Here is a 20,274-nt window from a genome sequence, read left to right as displayed (position 1 = left end):
TGTGTTTTAAAGTGACTATTTCTGATCACTTTAATTGCATTTGTTTTCATCATAGCTTACTTTCTTGAAAAAAAAATGTACGTTGTAAATGTATTGTCTTCAGTATCATCTCTTATTTGAAACCCCAACATAATATCCAGCACTATGTGTAATCCTATGCATGTGTTTCATAGTATATTAAATGTCATTTTATTTTCTGTACCTCTGTGTCTCCATTGTTGTAATAAAGAAAACTGAGGAAAATCTTTGTTATATGTGTTTTCTTTATTACTGGTACAAATTTTTTCTGTCCTTGTTGTGTGTTTTCATTTCTAACTTGGTCAAATCCAATATCTCAATGTAATAAACATATAATCATTGAGTGACTTCTTTTTGGGATAAATAAATACATCATTAGTAGGCTCATATTGTAAAAATAATTTAGATACACTATTAAATACTGTTTCTTTCATAGTAAACTAGTTCAAGTCTTCTTAGAAGACTTCGATAACCAGTAAGAGATGAAAGTAATTGATACTATCTTAATAAAATACAAGAATATAGTTAATAATTTTAATAATGCAAGCATTGTTAAATAGTTTCCTTTCCTAGCAAAAGTTTATAAAGGCAGAGATAAATGCTTAAAGAGATTTTTAAAATGTCTTTGGTTAATGTATTGCTATAATTTGGCTTAAGCACCATAAGAATAAAATTATAAAAAGTTCCTAAGTTTCTCTGCTTATACACAGCCAGGGTATGAAACAAAAATGACTTTGGTTCTATTCTTTAATTAATTCTATTTTTTAATGTGTACTGCCACACATGCTGTGTGGAATATTTAACTGACCCTTCATAAAGTCTCTTTAAAGTATCATTATCCCATATTTTAGATGAGAATAGTGAGGTCTAAAGAAGTTGAATAATTTATGTAAAGAGTCACAGTTAGAATCCAGGTCCAGGGCTCTTAATGAAGCATTATATTTCTTTTTTTGTTTTAGTAGTGGACCTGGATTCAAATGACAGTTCTTTATTATGGAAATTATTCAGTTAGTTTTTACAGAGGACAAATTGCTGCATTAGATATGAATATGTATTTCTCTTATATAAATGAAGTCAAGTGCTGCATTGCCAGATAAAAATGAAACAGTGTAGAAATTACAAAGGAGAAAATGTTCATTTTCAAGATTTGCATAATTTTAAGGCACATTTAATCTTTCTTATTCCAGAACAGCCTAGTCTTAAATGTAGGTCTTAATATATATATCCCCCATTAAAACATATTTATATACATTTCAAAATGAAAATTTTAACATAATATTTTGTTACAACTTTTGAGCTCTTTCAGTTGATTCAACAGTTACAGAGGTTTTAGATGTGGGGAGAGAAAGAAAGTTGTTTTTCTTTGCTGTTCTTGTTTTTATTTTTCCTGAAACCCTTTGACAATGAGACAGTATCAAAAGGGAAGTATCTGGGAATTATTGGACATTTTTATAGTGACTGTCACAGTGACTTTACATTACTCTATTAGCTTTATATTACTTTCTTGTTTGGGATCACTATGAAAAAGCTAAAGAGATTTGAGGAAATCTATTCGAATAGTGTCATCTATACCAATATCTTATGTAAACAAACTGAGGATCAGAGAAGCCAAATTGGGATGCATTAACTCTCAGCATTCCTCCTGTCTTTGTTTTATCAAATTACACTGAATCAGAGAAAGAATAACTCAATCCCTAGTCTATAATTCATACAGACTTTGTCTTTGTCCCACTTCCTTTAATTTCTTCTTGATTGCCTCAAAGAAAAAACAATGTGAGTTAAGAAAGGCCATGTATAAATCAACTACAGTTCCTTCCAGTAATCTCCATACTTCATTCAACAAATCAGCTTACCTTTCTCACTTCCACTCTTATACAAAGCTCCTTTCCCATGATCAATGTAATATAATAAACTCACACTCAGTTTCTAGCCCTAAAGGAATATCAAATTAAAAGTGATCACTTTATGATTTTTACATATTTCCTGAAAATACCTTATAAAATGACTTTATTGCATTGTTAGTGTGAAGAGGTCATTTTCTAGTAATATTTTTGTGTACTGTCTAATAAAAACTAAAACAGGTGTTTTCATATCAGCATCTGTCCTTTTCATTTTAAGAAATCAAAATAAACAGCTTTGAACCAGAATTTACATAGTGGCTATATGCTTGCTTCTCTACTGATTTCTCATTTATTATTACAAAGAGAAACAATTAAAATATTTAAAAATTCATATTATAATTAATATAGACTATTTTTTCCTTACTTAGATAAGGTTAGCAAAAGTAAAAATCAGCTCTTCAAACTAGCATTTCTGTTTTGAATGCATGAACAACAACTTTGAATTTACTATTATCTCTATATAATTTCACAAAGGCTAAATACATATGTTACATAGAAGATTAAATGCAAAACTCTCTGGTGTTCTTGAAAAATGATAAGAAAAATATTGTTTCACAGTGCTTATTGGTGGAAAACAGAAAAAAATATTGTGGCATTTTGATATACTGGCCTGTTCCATCAAATGGCTCAGACATGAAGGAAAGTTTATTTAAGGGAATATAACCATTGCTCTACAGCAAGGGCTGGTCTGGTTCATCGGTGAGTCCCATAATACTAAAACAGGAAGCCAAAAATGTTTAAGACTTTCCTGTGTGTCATCACTTAGCAGGTCATTTTTTCTTTTTGATTAATGAAGGGCATAAAAGATTGTTTATTGAATTTATAGACTTTCTCAGTCAATTGAGGCATGTTAGCCATTTTTGGGGGGAAGATTTTCAAGATATGACATTGTATTTTTTTTCCCATTTTCAGAAAGACTTTACTTTTGAGAAGTTTCAGGTTCACACCAAAATTGAGAGGAATATACAGAGTTCCCCATTTCTTCCTGCCCCAGTACATGTATAGCCTTTCCCCTTATCAACTTGGAGAATGGTCCAGTTGTTACAATTGATCCACCTCGATTGATACCACTGACATCGTTTTTACTCAGAGACCAGTTTTTGCATTAGGATTTATTTTTGGTGTTGTCCATTATATGTGTTTTGATAAATGCATAATGAAATGTGCGCACCATTATAGTATTTTACAAAAGTTTCACGGCTCTAAAAATCCTCCATTGTCTGCCTGTTCGTCCCTCCTTCTTTCCTAACCCGTGGCAACCACTGGTCTTTTTTACAGCCTCTATAGTTTTCCTTTTCTGTAATGTCATGTAGTTGGAATCACATAGCACATAACTTTTTCAGAAGATTGGCTCCTCTCAGTAATATGCATTTAAAGTTCTTTCATGTCTCTTCATGTTGTGATGGCTCATTTTTTTTCAGCATTGAATAATATTCCACTGTCTGGATGTACCACAGTGTATTCATTCACCCAGAGGAGCATATCTTAGATGTACTTTTTAAATATATTGAAAATCTGCACTTCTATTTTAAAGTATACTATATGATATATTATTTTGAAGTACTATGTAATAATATACATTATAAGTGGTCTTACATATTTAGATGTTTCATTTTAATAATGTAATGGGGGTTTTAAAATAGAACCCTAAGGCAGAAATTGAAATCTCTACAACTCAATATAGTGAATGTCTAAAGCTGGAAAATTTTCAAAACCTAGTGTTATAAATTCCTTAGAAAATAATAGGATCCATATATTTGTTCATATTTTTCATTTATTGTCTTACATATTTATAAAATTCAAAGGTCTGTATATTTAATAATTTTGCAATAGATTAAACAGTTTGTAATTTAAACAATTTGTAAAATATTGTAGTTTAATCTTATACAGTTATGATTCAACTTTGTAATATAGAGTCTTTAAGAAAAAAAGTATTTTGGGGGCACCTGGGTGGTTCAGTCAGTTGAGCGTTCGACTGCATTTTAGCTCAGGTCATGATCTTAGGGTCATGAGATGGAGCCCATGTGGGGCTTCACTCTCAGTACAGTCTGCTGTCCTTTTCCCTCTGCCAGCACTCATGTGCACTCTCTCTCTCTCAAATAAATAAATTAATTAAATCTTATTTAAAAAGAAAATATGGTATTTTTTACCTGTGCAAAATATTCCATATTCAATAAATGGAACTAACTAATGTTAACAGAAAAAAATGAATTTGGCCAGTTAATGGTTAAACCAAAAAACTAAAATTTAAGTTATTCTATTCTTTAACACTGGTTCATGTCTGTTTTTATCATATTCATTCCAATCTAAGAAGTTTTCTTCCCTATAAGTCAATAAAAACCTTCATTATCTTATGAGAAATACTCAAATCATCTTCACCAAAGAAAAATAACACATATCATAAGATTTAAACTGCATATGGAATAGTACAGTTAGTGAGATAACAATAAATTTCCAAAGTAGCAGTTTGAATAGTTATGACATATAAAATATTTTATATCCTGCATTTTTTTGTGAAATGATCAGTGGTTTCCATTCCAACACACTTAGCAATTTGAAATGTCAGTGTAGTTAGGAGCACAGGTATTCTGTTGTGGAAGTACTCTAGATATTTCACAATCTCTCATGGTTTGTTGCACCAGATTTATAAAAAACACTTAGAAATATTCATTTCTAAAGTTTTCAGTCATTTGAAACATTTACCAAAAATGTGCTGTTATCTATTAGATAACACTTTTTTTTTTCAAAATCAAGACAGCTTATATCTTTAATTCCTTTCCTTATATTAAATATACTACTTTAACTTTTTCTGAGAATGTGACAAGTTTTCATCAACACTCCCATAGAAGAATAATAACTTTATATTTTAGAGTGTTCCTTTTTACAGGGAATTGTTTTCAAAAGACAAATACTATAACCTTAAGGATTGTGTAGATAATAAATTTTAAAAATGGTGTGAAGGAGATGAGCCACTTAGAATGTCTTTCCATGACAAATTACACAGAACAGTTATATGTAATTGTAAATATATAGTAATGATATAGTATGTAAATGATAACTTATACAGTGTCCATTTTTAAAACATATTAATGGTCACTATTAATGTTCTGTCACTAATCACATGTTCTAGGCTGAGTCTATTTTCTCACTGCTTCAAGTATCAAGCAGAGATTGACAAGCCTGGGTGCATTATGGAAATGGAGGTGGAAGAGGAGACAGGAAAGACTGGACAGATGTTTGAAACCATAGCCCAGGCTTCCACTAGCTTCTTTCCTGCAACAGATTCTACTTCCCTTCCTATGTATCTCTAACAACTCTCTACCATCTTTTGTGAAAAGATCACACGTTTGAGGTTCTGTTGGTGGTGGTGACTAATTTTGGTTTAGGTGATGTATTTATCTACTCAGTTTGCAAGGTCCACATTTTTAATTTCATCATTTTTATCACTTCACTTTGACCTTTTCAACCATCTTCCGTATTTTATCTCTAATATTTATATATATGCTAATTTCAAAACATACCATATATTTTCATACATTTCCACATTTACTCATGGCGTATTCTGTCAAAAATCACCTCCTGTCATCACATGGAAATGTCCTCATTCTTCAATACCATTTCAAGCATTGTCTTCTCTATTACGTCTTACTTGACCACGAACTACTAACATATGTGATTTTCCCCCCATCTGCTCAGGTTACATTAATTTTTACCACTAGTAAAGCAATCAATTGCATTGCATTTCAGTTTCCAGTTACATGTCTTACTCTTCTCTCTCAATTTATATGAGTCCCCAGTGAAGAGAGTCTTTTGCCTTTTTCTTATTTCATCTTCACAACTGCTTGATAAGATTGTTTAATAAGATTGTGCTAAATTAAAGGATGATCATGTATTTTGGCTCAATTCAGCCTTGGGCAAAAATATTTCTGTATTATCAAAGGAGAAGAAGATATTTTGAAAAGATATTTTATAATTCTGCCTTTGTAAACAAACATATCTAGGAAAAGACATTCTTAGGAAAATGTATAGAGTTTTGTAATTATAAATCATACACACACATACATAATTCTCTTCCCATTACCAAACCAGATATCCTCAATTAGCTAATTAGATAATTATCTTGCCCCAAATCAGATAGTAAATATAAGTAAGTAAATAGATAAATAAGTTAAGTCAGGTTTATCTGTGCTGCCTTCTCAACCTACCTTCTCCCAAATAATACTTCCTAGTAAGGATAAGTGACTTGAAGGGAAATTTGTATTATCATTGAGTGTGTATGTGTGTGTGTGTGTGTGTGTGTGTGTGTGTGTGTGATATTTGTTATATGTGTAAAGAACATATTGACATAATCAAAATAACTAAATAATAGAGACACAGTGGTAAGAAATAGATGATATAACATACAATCCTCACCCCCCCACACAAAGAAATTTGGTCGTAAGCAAGAATACATCTACATCAATATTGCTTAACTGAGTACATCCAGAAAAGACAACACCACCTTACTAAAATGTACTGAAATATCTTGAGGATTTAAAACACATACAAATAGTAACAGTAGGCTTTGTTAATATAGTTGAATAATACTGAAAAATCATTGGTAAATTTTACTTATAATATTAAAAACCTGAAAATTTCAGGAGTGCCTGGGTGGTACAGTTAGTTAAGCATTCAACTCTTGGTTTCAATCAAGTCATGATCTCAGGGTCATGAGATCAAGCTCTTCATTGGGCTCCACACTCAGCTTGGAGTCTGTTGGGTTTCTCTCTCTCTCTCTGCTCCTATATCCTGCCCCCTACATTCTCTTTCTTTCTCTCTAAAATAAATAAATCTTAAAAAAAAATCTGAAATTTCACCTTTTGAAATTAATGTGTGGATACACAAATAGTGTTATCAAGGATTATCAGATATTAATCTCGGACATGAACTTTTATAATTTGTTTTTGGATTACTGAAAGAGCTCCAATAAACTCAATACATGTTCTTTCAATACACAGCAAATTACTTTTGTGTGATCCTAAAACTCAAACATCTGTCAGGCTGATCACAATGCACTTATAAATAGTGCAATTTCATACAATTATATACTCTTCTCAAGATTAGAACTTTTAATTTTTAATATAGTTCTAAAGATTTTAAATTTTAAAATCCCAAGATTCCTTTCCCCAAATGCAATCCTTTATAAAAGAGTCCACAATTTTCTTTTCACCATTAACAATACTCTTACACAGCCATCACAGATATTAGTAGCATTACATACTTTTTCTTTACACTGTTCATTGAAAACTGCATGCCTAAAAATTCATGTTGCACCCACACAGTTTTCACTCAGCTAGTTCACTAAGCAGTTAAATATCCAAATAATATGAACTTGAGTGAACTTAAAAAGTTGCTAATAAGTGCACTCTGTCAGGAAGCTAAACGATGTAAATACTTTCATTATCTCATGAATATTAGAAGCTTTTCCAAGAGGGAGTCAAGATACAACAGAGAAAAGATCAGAATACAAAAGGGGTACAGTCTTTATTTTAGGGAAAAGGTTTTTGATTCGTTAGCAATAATCTGTTGCAAGTTTCAACCCTATTTTTGTTTCAGTGAAGACAAATGGGTCTAAAATGCACAAGATAACCATAACAACAAATGTAACAATAGTAACAGCAAGAAAATCTAATGGTGAAGTAAAGAGGGCGGGTGAATTACAGAATAGAATATATATATATATAATATATTTATATTATATATATATATTTATATAATATATATATTTGTCCCAAACCAGGCAAAAGCAGTTTCATCTATAAGAGTCAAAAAGAGCATTTTTAATAATTCTCTTGCTTTCATTTATTTTAACATCACCCTTACAAAGATCAAGAAAGATTATGACATACAGAAGTATGGGAATGAATGACCAGAAAGATAATTTGCTATATGAATAATGAACAAATGAAAAAGGAATGGTATTCAACCATGCTGAGTTCTAGTCATAGTGAAATTCACATCTAAAACCAGAAGAATTAAAATGGTTTTAAACCTTAGACCTTAATGAAGACAGTTTATCAAAAATAATGATACAAAAACACTTGTAAAATGTAAATACATGTTTACAATTATTTTTATGCATCACAGTTCATAAGTGTTAGCAATATTCAAATGTTTAAGCTTCTAAAATATAGGAAGGTTTGGGGTAAAAGTGGGGAAATTCTATTTTTTAAAGAAAATACTGTAAACAAAAATAAAAATAAGTTACTATAAAAATGAGCATAAAGTAACAAGTATAACAAATGAATAATAATGCATTTGTACAGTTCTTAGGAATTCCCAAATCATTTTCATAATATGATTCTCAAATAATATTTTAGCTAGGATACATTAGAATTATTACTCACATTTTATCAATAATGAAAAAGAACAAAATTGTAATTATGATCTAGTTATATCTAACTGCAATGTGTGAGCCACAAAATGCATGAACAATGCATTGCATTGTGTGTCTATCAAAGTGTAAATGTCATAAAATATTACCTATTTATAATTTAAATGAAAAAAATGTATCTTAGGAGAGTACACTCCATTTTTTTCCCAGGTGTATGTGGAAGCAACAAAAAAATAGTTTAGACAGAGGAAGAATATAAAATCCAATTATAGTTGCTCGTCAGTTGGCAGTTTGATTTTTAATTTTTTAAATTAGCAGAAAATAGTTTTAATCCTTGCTGATGCAACTTGTAATATTTTCCTTCTTTTTATTTAATACAGTTTAAAGGGGGTATTAACCACACATTGGAAACTTCAGAAGTCCAAACCTTTGTTTCAAACAGGGATATTAAATATGAATCAAAATAAAATGGATCTATCAATTCAGGAATGAACACCAGGCACCCTAAATGCAGGAGGCCTGTGGTCATGACACAGAAATGTGGTATTTGGAAAAATGGAAACAGTGTGACATGTGCTCAGTTTACTAAGATGAGTGGTTTTAACACTTCCCTCTTTAATAGTGAATTTTATAATATGAATAAATCAACATTTACTTTTTTCCACATTTATGATTACTACTACCAAGGTGACCTGAAAGTCATGTTTTTTGTTAAATATATAAAAATAGATATTTATAATGATTTTTTCTAAATACAATATATAAATATCACATTTACAAACATATGTCTGATTCTCCATTTAGTTTAGCTGAGAAAAGTCTATCAAATCCAAAGACAAATCTTAACATAATTTAGGATCTGATTAACAGATCTGTTATTCCCAGTAGAGAATAGAAAGTCTTATAAATGCGTAATAAGACATTTATTTACACAATTCCATAGGTTGGAGAATATTATTTTCTTTCTTGACAAGTGGGTTATGTCAAGAAATGTAAATACTGCAGCTTTGTCTATAGTGGGGGAATGTTGTGATTAGACTTCATTTTCACTATCCCCATCATTTTTGAAATTGTGAGGCTTATTAAACTTTTTATAACTTTTTAAAAATTACATCAGGCTCCCGGTGCATGGAGCCTGCTTCTCCCTCTGCCTATGTCTCTGCCTCTCTCTCTCTCTCTGTGACTATCATAAATAAATAAAAATTTTAAAAAAAAATTAAAAAAAAGGGGGATCCCTGGGTGGCGCAGCGGTTTGGCGCTTGCCTTTGGCCCAGGGCGCGATCCTGGAGACTCGGGATCGAATCCCACATCAGGCTCCCGGTGCATGGAGCCTGCTTCTCCCTCTGCCTGTGTCTCTGCCTCTCTCTCTCTCTCTCTGTGACTATCATAAATAAATAAAAATTTTTAAAAAAATTTAAAAAAACTTTTTAAAAATTATTATTTTGTTGAACTAGTCTAGACCTTGTCTCACTTCTATACTTTTGTTCTTTCTGCTACACTTTTTTATTCTTTGTTAATGTGGAGATCCTATGGAAAAATCATGAAACATTAATTTACCAATTTAAGATAATTTCCAAGTCTGTAAGTGACAGATGATTTTTGAAAACAGCTTGTTTATCAACAGTGTGAGAAACTGTGAAATCCTTAGGGATGATAGTTGGTTTTGAATCCAGTGCAACGTCCTTTTTTTTGGAGGAGTGGGGATGTATTACTGTAGAGTGTGCCTTCTATAATGCAAGATTACCACTAATTCTAGTGAAAACCCTTACTATTAACTGTATGCCTTTATTAATATAAAAATCTTTTTTTTTCCTTTTTTTTAGCTCTTTGTTCCTTTATTTTTTAATAATACATTTATTTTTTTATTGTGTTCAATTTGCCAACATACAGAATAACACCCAGTGCTCATCCCGTCAAGTGCCCCCCTCAGTGCCCGTCACCCATTCACCCCCACCCCCCGCCCTCCTCCCCTTCCACCACCCCTAGTTCGTTTCCCAGAGTTAGGAGTCTTTATGATCTGTCTCCCTTTCTGATATTTCCTACCCATTTCTTCTCCCTTCCCTTCTATTCCCTTTCACTATTATTTATATTCCCCAAATGAACGGGACCATATAATGTTTGTTCTTCTCCGATTGACTTACTTCACTCAGCATAATACCCTCCAGTTCCATCCACATTGAAGCAAATGGTGGGTATTATTCTTTTGTTCTTTGCTTGTATTTTTTGGAGCTTAATGAATGAAATTAAATTTTAGGAACTTGTGCTTTGTAAGTAGAAAAGGACTTAAAAGGATGTATAATCCTAAAGATTTATGTTAATTTCTATTAGTTCTATTTTAGTACGTATCAGAAAGCCCATCTAGTTCTACGCTAATTAGGCAGGCACTCAGTGAAAGTTTGTGAAGCATACATGGTTTGATAGTCTTTTTTAACTATACAGCTACAAAGTCTTTAGTTAATCCAGATCTGATTTTAAAGTAGCTCCCATTGTGGCTCAGATGGAGCCCAACTCAGAAAACCACCTGCTTCACCTCTTTTCACATGGGACATATATGAGTAAACATGCATGCTTATAGATTTACACCTAGGTTTTCCACAGATCAACTGATGTTTGAAAGTGTGTTACTGTGAGCAGGATGAAGGAAGAACAAACACACAAGAAAGGAGACAAGTATACCTACTGCGATTTTGGAGGATATAGTACCTAGCAATGTTATGAGAAACACCAAAAGTTTTTGAATGTCTTCTTGTCTTTCATAGACTTACACTATTTACTTACTTATATTAGGAATATCTCTTATGGAAAGAGCTACCACTATTCTGCGAGGAAAAAATAAATCTCCCCTCTTAGGACCCATTAAATTAAGAAATTTTTTTTCTTCATATCTTTATTGCCTTTCCAAGTCTGAAAGTCATTTTCAATCTATTTGGAGGAGATGATATGTACACATAGAAAAATAGTTAAGTAAAATACTAAACTATTTAAAGAGTGAAAAAACAAGGCTAGTTTTATGAATATAATGTACTGGTTTTTGAAAAACTATTATCAAATGTAATACGTTTCACAGAAAATTAATTGTGTTTTAGTTGTGAATTAATTTCTACAACAGAAACATAAAGATATGCATGTGACAAATTTTAACTTAAGTTTTTTTTCTCATTTTAATGCTTTGAATTTATGTTTTTATTTCAGTTAGGATGTGATTACACAAGGTTTGGGGACTAATATGGCTTGAGCTTGACAATTTCTGAATTTCATGGAACAGAAGGTCAGCTGGGAGGGAAGTTATAGAAATACAATCAGAATGACTCTCCTATTTGCTCTCAATAGCAAAATACATACCAAAAAACAGATGCTTAAACTTTATAATTCCTAAATTATTTATTCTTATTAAATTCTAGTTTAAAATACTCTATCAAAAAGCAATACAAAATGATCACTAAAAAGAGAGCTAATTACAAGAATACATAAATAAGGGGCACCTGGGTGGCTCAGTCAGTTAAGCATCTGCTTTCAGGTCAGGTCATAGTCCCAATGTCCTGGGATCAAGTCCCACGAGGACCTTCCTGATCTGTGGGGGGCCTGCTTCTCCCTCTGTCTCTGCCTTCCCCCCCCCCCCTCTGTCTTTCATGAATAATTAAAGCTTTAAAAAACTAAAATAAAGAATACATAAATAAATGATTTACACTGTTGTACCTCATTTAAATTGTTGTTCCTCTAGTAGTGTAGGGAAAAAATAGACATTTTCCTGTTCAAAAAAACTACATGTTTTATTTACTATGTTACCCCTCTCCTGATTTTTTTTGAAGATTTTTATTTATTTATTCATTTGAGACACAGAGAGAGAGTCAGAGACATAGGCAGAGGGAGAAGTAGGCTCGCTGGGTGGAGCCAGATGTGAGACTTGATCCCAGACCCCAAGATCATGACCTGAGCCAAAGGCAGATGCTCAAACACTGAGCAACCCAGGCGTCCCTCCTCTTCTGATTATTTGATGAGGAATATACAATACAAAACTGACACAAGTACAAACAATATAAATCCTGAAGCTAGTCTTCACTGATACTGATCTAATATCCAGTATTATCCTGAGACTTAGGCCACTATACTCTCTGGACCTCAGTTTTCTTATCTGTAATGTAGAGATAACACCATTTTCCTATGTCATGGAGTTGTAAAAATTATCATAAAATATCGTATCATAAAGGACGTGTAAGTATTCTGGAAAGCTAAAAAAGAAAAGTTGAACTTAAAATCTTTTAAATTATCACTAGGCTCAGTTTCAATTTGTTAAATAATTAAAACTGTAATGAACTTAAAAAAGAAAGTATATTCTATATGTCACCAAAAAAAAAAAAAAAAAAATCATTGCTAGTCCCCAAATCCTAGTGATGTAATTTACATGTGGTCATGATTTTGTTTCTGAAAAAGCCAAAGACAAGTAGTAAATTTTCACACCATAGTAAATAGGTGGTAGAAAAAAAAAATGAAAACATTAGAAAATTTGGCTTTCATAGTTATTGTCTAATTTCATGGGATGTGAGAAAATATTAGCATTTAAATACATTGTTAAGCCAATTTTTAAAAACCATAACTTAACAAGAAAATTAAATATCTGTTACATAAACTATCTTGCTGCCCACCCTCTCCTCTGCAATGACAAAACATATTCAGTTTTCCATAAAAATAACTTCAAGTAACTCTCAACATTTATAATCATGAGCTTAAAAGATTTAATTTTGTTTCCTTAGGAAAAAAGTAATTAGCATTTTAGCATCAATATTCCTTTATCATAAGTTGCTTTACAAATATAATGTTTCTAAGAGCTTTTCTAAAGATGGTAATAAAGCAGATCAGTATGCTGGTTTTATGATAAAATCATAAATAAAATATTTATTATTTAAAAGCTAACTAGCTAAAACTAAGTAAAGAAAATAATGTGACTGTATTCTTAAGAGAATAATCAGTGTTTAATAAGAGAAAGTGTCCCACATTAGGGTGCTGATGAAAAAAATATGCTTAGAGAATAGATTAAATTTAGAAGATCAATTTTTTTTCTAGCAAAACTTCATTTCCCCAGAATTTTATAATAGCAAAATAGTAGTAGTAGTAGTGGTAGTAGTCGTAGTAATAGTAATAGTAGTGCTAATATTGCCAATATTTGTTAAATTTTTACTCTGCACTGGACAATAAATGTAGAGGTTTTAAGTACATTAATATGTTCACAACACTCTTTCCAAAACCCCATGACCTAGTTTGTGATTATTGCTGTTTCTATAATTGTTCTCGTTTTAATAAAGTTACATTGCAGCCTTGAGAAGTTAGCTGCCTCATTCAAGGATATACAGCAGTATGTGATGGACACCAGGTTCAGTGCATTTAAGTAGAAAGCCAGTCCTTTCATACTTAAAAATGGTGAATAAAAGGGTGCCTGGGTGGCTCAGATGGCTAAGTGTCTGAAGCTTGATCTCAGCTCAGGTCTGGATCTCTGGGTCACAAGGTCAAGCCCTGCATGGGGCTCTATGCTGGGGGTGGAGTTTACATTAAAAAAAAAAAAAAGGTAAATGAAGATTTAATAATAGGCCAGGTAGATCATCATTGACATGGGGGATTTATTGTCTAGAACAGTGCTGCATGGGAGAGGAACCTAAGTGAAGCAAAAGAAAAGGCAATAGTTTATAACAGAAGGGTCTTTTGGTCAATACATCCAGAAGGCCTAATGCCCGATCAGATTTCTATTTTTCAACTCCTCTTTTTTGAGCTTTAGTTGTTGAATCATGTGCAGTAGAGCAAAATGAATTTCCATGGACTCTGAAAAAAAAAATTTAGCTTTATATGTAATCAAAGACATTTCATAGATGAATTGTCCTTATTATATTGGAATAGTACATTCAGGTAGGAATCGTGTATATTCAAAAAAGGATAATGGAAGGAAATGTATAAAATGATTTTCTAATTGTCAAAAGAAAGCCTGGTTTGCTTAATGTATTATTTTTATAGCTTGAGACGCTAGTTTTTTTTTTCAATCTTGCCTATAGATATATCTTTGATAAATAACATTTAGAATCTCATTCTCCATTTGTGTATTGGAACTTTGCAGAAATCTTATTTATCCTCCAACACAGTTATGTGTTTGCTTCCTGTTTCTCTTTATCAGAAGTAAAAGAACTATTATCAAAATTACACTTGCTTGGAAGTGTAATTGCTTGGAAGTTGCAAGTTTGTTGATTTAAGACTTCAGGAATTCTTACCTGCAATTACACAGAAATGCTATAGAAGTACGTCCATGTTCTAGCACAGGTGAACCACAAAGTCACCTGGGTAAGAAGCCAGGAACTATGTCACAGGTAGAATGAATTCTTTTTTTTTTTTTTTTTTAAAGAACATGCATTTCCTGGGGAAAAAAATAAATATAGATGTGAGGCTCAGTCTTTCAGTGGAAAAATCAACTAGGATTTAGACAGGTCTGTCATCATCTAGCATCAGCTTGATTTAAAATGCAAATGAGTTACATTGATTCCTTTATATCACAATTTCTTCAAGTCACTATTAAAATATTATACCTAATTTTAAAAATATAACTTAAAAAACTTTGTTTTACATAGCTATTTTTCAGAAGTGATTTTCTCCAAACTAAGTGTGCATCTGTCCCTATCAATTGCATTGCACACATCTTAGATATTTAAGATGCCATTATGATGCTGAGTAATAAATATATTTTATCATTAAAAAGGATAATTATAATTTTATAATGTTATGTAAGCAAATGTTAACATAATTATGTTAAGAATCATTTTGAATAATTCTCTAACACTGTCTTACAGGAATTCTTTTCTTCCCTCAGATAGATAACAAAGTATCACCAGTTTAATCTCTTTCCATGGTACTTATTTTTGTGCCAACACTGTTGTGATTGTGTGGTCTAACATCATTTTTGACTATAGGCGTGAAACACTTGATACATCCTCACTTCCACTCTCCTTCTTGCTATTTCTACTTTATCAGTCAGCATATTCCATCCTATTCCCAGTTACCTCTTTCATGGATAGTTTCTGTATGACTTTCAAGAATTTCTACAACCACAGGTCAAGGAAAAATGACTCCTATCGTCCCTAGCCTTCCCATGATACACTTCAGAAAGGTCATAAGTACCATAGCTCTGAAAAAGTTTGCTTCTAGTCTAATATGATTTAGTAAGATATTAGCTGAAAAAAATACAAGTAAATCATTTATTCTAAAATGATGATTTTCAAAATATTCATACACAGATATTTTAAAATGTATTCTCTGTCAAAACAAAGTGCTTGGAGTGCACATAATTTGCAAGTTCAAGGCTTAACTGAGATAATTCTACATGGAACATTTATTTAACCTTCTCCTACAGGAGTTTTGACTACATTTTCCTCTTAATAATGTGATGATCCATTAATGGTTATGAGTTTCTAATAGAGTACAGTTGGGGCTATAATAATATTCATTATCTTCCCCTTGGGAAATCAAAAAATATATTGGAAAGAGAGCTACTTAAGAGCATTTTTCTTTTCTTTCTTTTTTTTTTTAAGAGCATTTTTCTAAATGAAGTCTGAAAAAAATATTTCAGGGAACCCTGGGTGGCTCAGTGGTTGAGCATCTGCCTTTGGCTCAGGGCGTGATCCCCAGGGTCCTGGGATCAAGTGTCACACCTGGTTCCCCATGGGAAGCCTGCTTCTCCCTCTGCCTATGTCTCTTCCTCTGTCTCTCATGAATAAATAAATAAAATCTTTTAAAAAAGAAAAAATATATTTCAAATCATTAACAGGTCAGTTGCTTAAAATATTATTAGAAAGCCAGAGAATGGTTCCCAAAAATCATGAAATTAAAATTTACCAGTGACTCACTTTTTTCCTGTCTCTTTAGTTAAGATTTATTTTCAAAATAACTATCTATTTTTTTTTCTAATTTGGAGCTTAGTAAAATTATTTTCTTTTATTTTTTTAAGATACGCTTTTTAATGGTCTTGGGCTCGGAGCAGTCATTGGCCTGGGCGTGGCGGCACTCTTGCTAATCCTTGTGGTAACGGACGTCAGCTGCTTCTTTATTCGGCAATGTGGGTTATTGATGTGCATCACGAGGAGAATGTGCGGGAAGAAAAGTGGTTCTAGTGGGAAAAGTAAAGAACTCGAAGAAGGAAAAGCTGCATACCTGTGAGTAGCAGATATTTGCAGCAATTACATTACACAAGTGCCACAGTCAAGTTTGAATATTTTGCTCAGGGACTTTGCTGAGCAGAGTAAAGAGCTCAGCTCTAAGATCAGTGAACACTACTGTCTGCTTTCTGATCTTCAATCTAATGACCTTAAATAATATAACATGTTATGGAGCCAAATGCTTTTGAAAACAGATTATTAAAAAATAAATCTTAAAATGGGATCCACACAAAAATTAGTTACTGTTATGATTTAAATATAAACAGATGGAAATATAGACAATGGTGCAAATATATTTATCATTTTTTCCACCGTTTTTCAGTTTATGTTGAATAAAAGAAGGATATAGATGGTAATTTGAGTTAAAAACTTGGGTAAGCTGAGTAAAAACATGTGTTATGCAAATTCCTTCAAGTGTAAGAGGTGACTACATAGAGGCTTCAAGATTGTATAGAAATGTTGTATGTGCCATGCAATACATTATTACAGATTCTAAACTAACTCTTCCAAATTTTGATCAAAAGATGACTATATGTTAGAATTTGGCAGTGTTTAATAAGACATCTCCTTATTATGTCTGTGGCATCTCCTTCAGTTAGAATGTGAATTCCAAGAAAATACACAGAGCGGAATACTATAGAAAACTCGTTTGTTATGTAAAAGATCAACTAAGAGGTTTTAATACTTTTTGTTTTGTTTTGTGGCCTTTTGCTAGATTTTATCTAATATCAAAAACACAAAAGGCTCAATTAAAAAAAAGAGGACACAGGAGAACATGCACATTCACATATAAACATGCAATGTTTATGTATATGTGTGTTTGCATACATATACATATATGTTATATTAAACCCTGTAATCCAAAATAAGCATTCTTAAGAAATGAGAACATTTCCTTTACTTTATAAATCTTAGTCTTTCTGTTCCACATCTAACACATACAAAAGAGTTAAAAGAATTTTATAGCCAACACCCATTTATCATCTATGTGGATTATAGAAAAAATATTTTATTTTATTTCTCTTATCATATATTTATCTATTCCCTCAATCCATTATTTTATTTTTTGCATTTCATAGTGTATCTATCCACTGAACCCTACATAATTCATTGACCTGCCTATCACTGCATGCAATTCAAAATGTGTTAATGTTCTCTTTAGGTAAAAAACTTGCATAGTGTAAAATGCACAAACTGTTCCATTTGATGAGTTTTGACAAATGTTTATATGTGTACAATCCAACCCCTATCAAAATTCAGAAATAGCATCATCCTCAAAATTTCTCTCATGTTTCTATCCAGAAAACTAACATTACCTCACCCTGCCCCAGGCAACTATTATTCTGATTTTTTAAATCATAAATAATTTTTAGCTGTTATAGAACTTGATAAAAATGGGTTCCTGTAATGTTGACTCTTTTGTATCTGGCTTCCTTCATTCAGCATCATGTTTTAAGATTCATTCATAGTGTTCTGCTTATTAGTAGTTCATTTATTTTTATTGTTGAATCATTACTATTTGCTTCTCTATGCATACTTTTAGGCATCTGTAGTCTCATGCACTAATTTCTAGGCTTCACAATATAGGAGAAACCATTCTTTAATTGAGTTTTGTTTTTTACTTTGTAAAAACTGTATTGAGTTTTGTTTTTTACTTTGTTTTGGTTTTTTTTACATCTCCAAGCTTATTTCAGTCCTACTAAGCAATTTGTCTATGACCATTTCTTATGGATTCTCTATAAGGGATATTTTCACCTCACAGGATGCCAAATCAGATAGTATACATTTTCATTTCAAAAACATTAGATTCATTTCAATACCAAAATGCCACCTACTTACTTGTTGGACACAGATCACGGCAAAGAACAAACAGAAATCAGGCTCCACTTCACACTTTGAATCAGATAGTAATGTGTCCCATAGTAAATGTAGCAGGATCAATTCACTATCCACCATCTCTTGCTAGAACAAAGTCTACTTTTAATAACTTGCTGTGCTTTTACATTATTACCTAAATAAATATATACCAAACTTAGTTTTAGTCTCTTTTTCACATATTAAGAGAACTATATATTATATAACAGTATATATATATGATTTATATATTGTATAAAACCATATATCACACACATATATGTGTGTTATGATATTATATGATATATATATATATATCACACATACACATATAACTCAAAGCTTAATTTTATGTATCTCTATTCTTGTTGAACCACTGAGCAAATATTTCCTGGATAAATGCTAGATAATAAGCACTGCTATACAACCAAGCAGTAAAGAGATGACAAAAGTAAGTAAGAATTTTATTCACATAGAGTTCTTGTTCTGACTTATGAAGACAATAATAAGCAGTAACTAAAAAAGGAAGTGTTTAATAGCAATAAGCACTAAAAAGAAAAAAAAACAAAAATAGAGTGATAAATTCTTACTACAGATTGGGTCATGAGACGTCTTGCAGGGAAAATGAAGGAGGGTGTAGCATGCGTGATAGTGGGCAAGAATATAATAATCAGGGCAGAAATATCCTATAAGGTGGAATAATTAATACAAAAGTTGTTAAGGCAGAAATCATCTTACTATGTTAAAGGCCAATGAACATGAGTGATGCCAGTCAGAGAGAGTCTGGTACAAATGTCATGTTAGAGAATTACTAGATACCAAAGTATTAAATTTACTTAAGTCCAAGTAAGAAATATTTTTAAATAGAAAGCTCCTGTAAGTTTTAATTGATTTTATTTATTCATTCATTTATTTGAGAGAGAGAGTGAGGTAGGGTAGCGGTAGAGGATGAGGGAGAGGGAGAAAAAATCAAGCAGACTCTGTGTTGCATGTGGAGCCCCATGCGGGGCTTGATTTCACAACCTGAGATCATGATTTGAGCTGAAACAAAAAGTCAGACGCTTAACTGATAAGCAACCCAGGCATTCCCAATAAGTTTTTGAAGATTGCTTTAGCTACTTGTGAGGAATGAATTACAGAAAGGTTGATAGGTATAGAGGAATTATTTAGAATCAGAATGATGGAGTGGAAGGACCTTGAAATAATCCAAATAAAAAATAACATTTTTTTGGACCAAGGTATAGACATATAAAATGTATGGAGTCTAGATACAGCTGAGGTAGTGTCAAATACTATGTGTTTATTTGACTTTGGGATGAACTAAAGAGAGAAATCATGTTTTTGTCTTAATTAACTGGAGGATACTGGTGACCATGTGCAAAACAATGAGGATATTCAAGTTCTGCCATTTATTTTTATTTTACTCTATTAATTGGTAATTTACCCATCAACACTTTGGTTTATAAGTCCTGCTGGGTTTAATTAACCTTAAAGACTTGGGAAGATGAAAACACAGGGTTCATTCCTTGCTTGTTATCCATCATAACTTTTTATATCATTATTTCCTGTGCTTTGGGAAAACAGTTTTCAAATATTTTTCAAATATTCAGTGTTTTATTTGGGAAAATATTATATATATTTTTCAAGAATATTACATAAAATTGCAATGAGAAATAGAATATAACTGATTTGATGGATTGGATCTCCACTGGCCTTTAAACAAGATCTGAAGCATTCTTAGACTAGTTCTTTCATGTTATCACAATTAAAAACTATACAGCTTTATTACAGAATTCGGTAATTACACACTTAGAGAATTCTTGTTTAAAGAGTATCAAGTTCCAGAAAAGAGAAATTAAAGTCCATAGCATACAGAATGACATTCGTGTAAAGTTCTAGAATATTATATCATTTGGCTCTTGTAAATTTAAATTTACATTTA

General features: G+C 31.7%; 1 protein-coding gene across 1 annotated transcript in view; it reads left to right on the top strand.

Moving 5' to 3' along the window:
- Window positions 1-20,274, top strand: part of NCAM2 (neural cell adhesion molecule 2) — a 503,501-nt gene that overhangs the window by 472,226 nt on the left and 11,001 nt on the right. Inside the window, exon 16 of the mRNA XM_041735239.1 lies at window positions 16,271-16,475. Coding sequence (XP_041591173.1) covers window positions 16,271-16,475 — 205 coding nt within the window. The remainder of the gene's footprint in view (window positions 1-16,270; window positions 16,476-20,274) is intronic.

This window comes from Vulpes lagopus, chromosome 20, assembly GCF_018345385.1.
Source record: "Vulpes lagopus strain Blue_001 chromosome 20, ASM1834538v1, whole genome shotgun sequence".
Lineage (NCBI taxonomy): Eukaryota > Metazoa > Chordata > Mammalia > Carnivora > Canidae > Vulpes > Vulpes lagopus.
The sequence above is the reverse complement of the archived record's forward strand: the minus strand, read 5'-3'. Positions and strand labels throughout refer to the sequence as shown.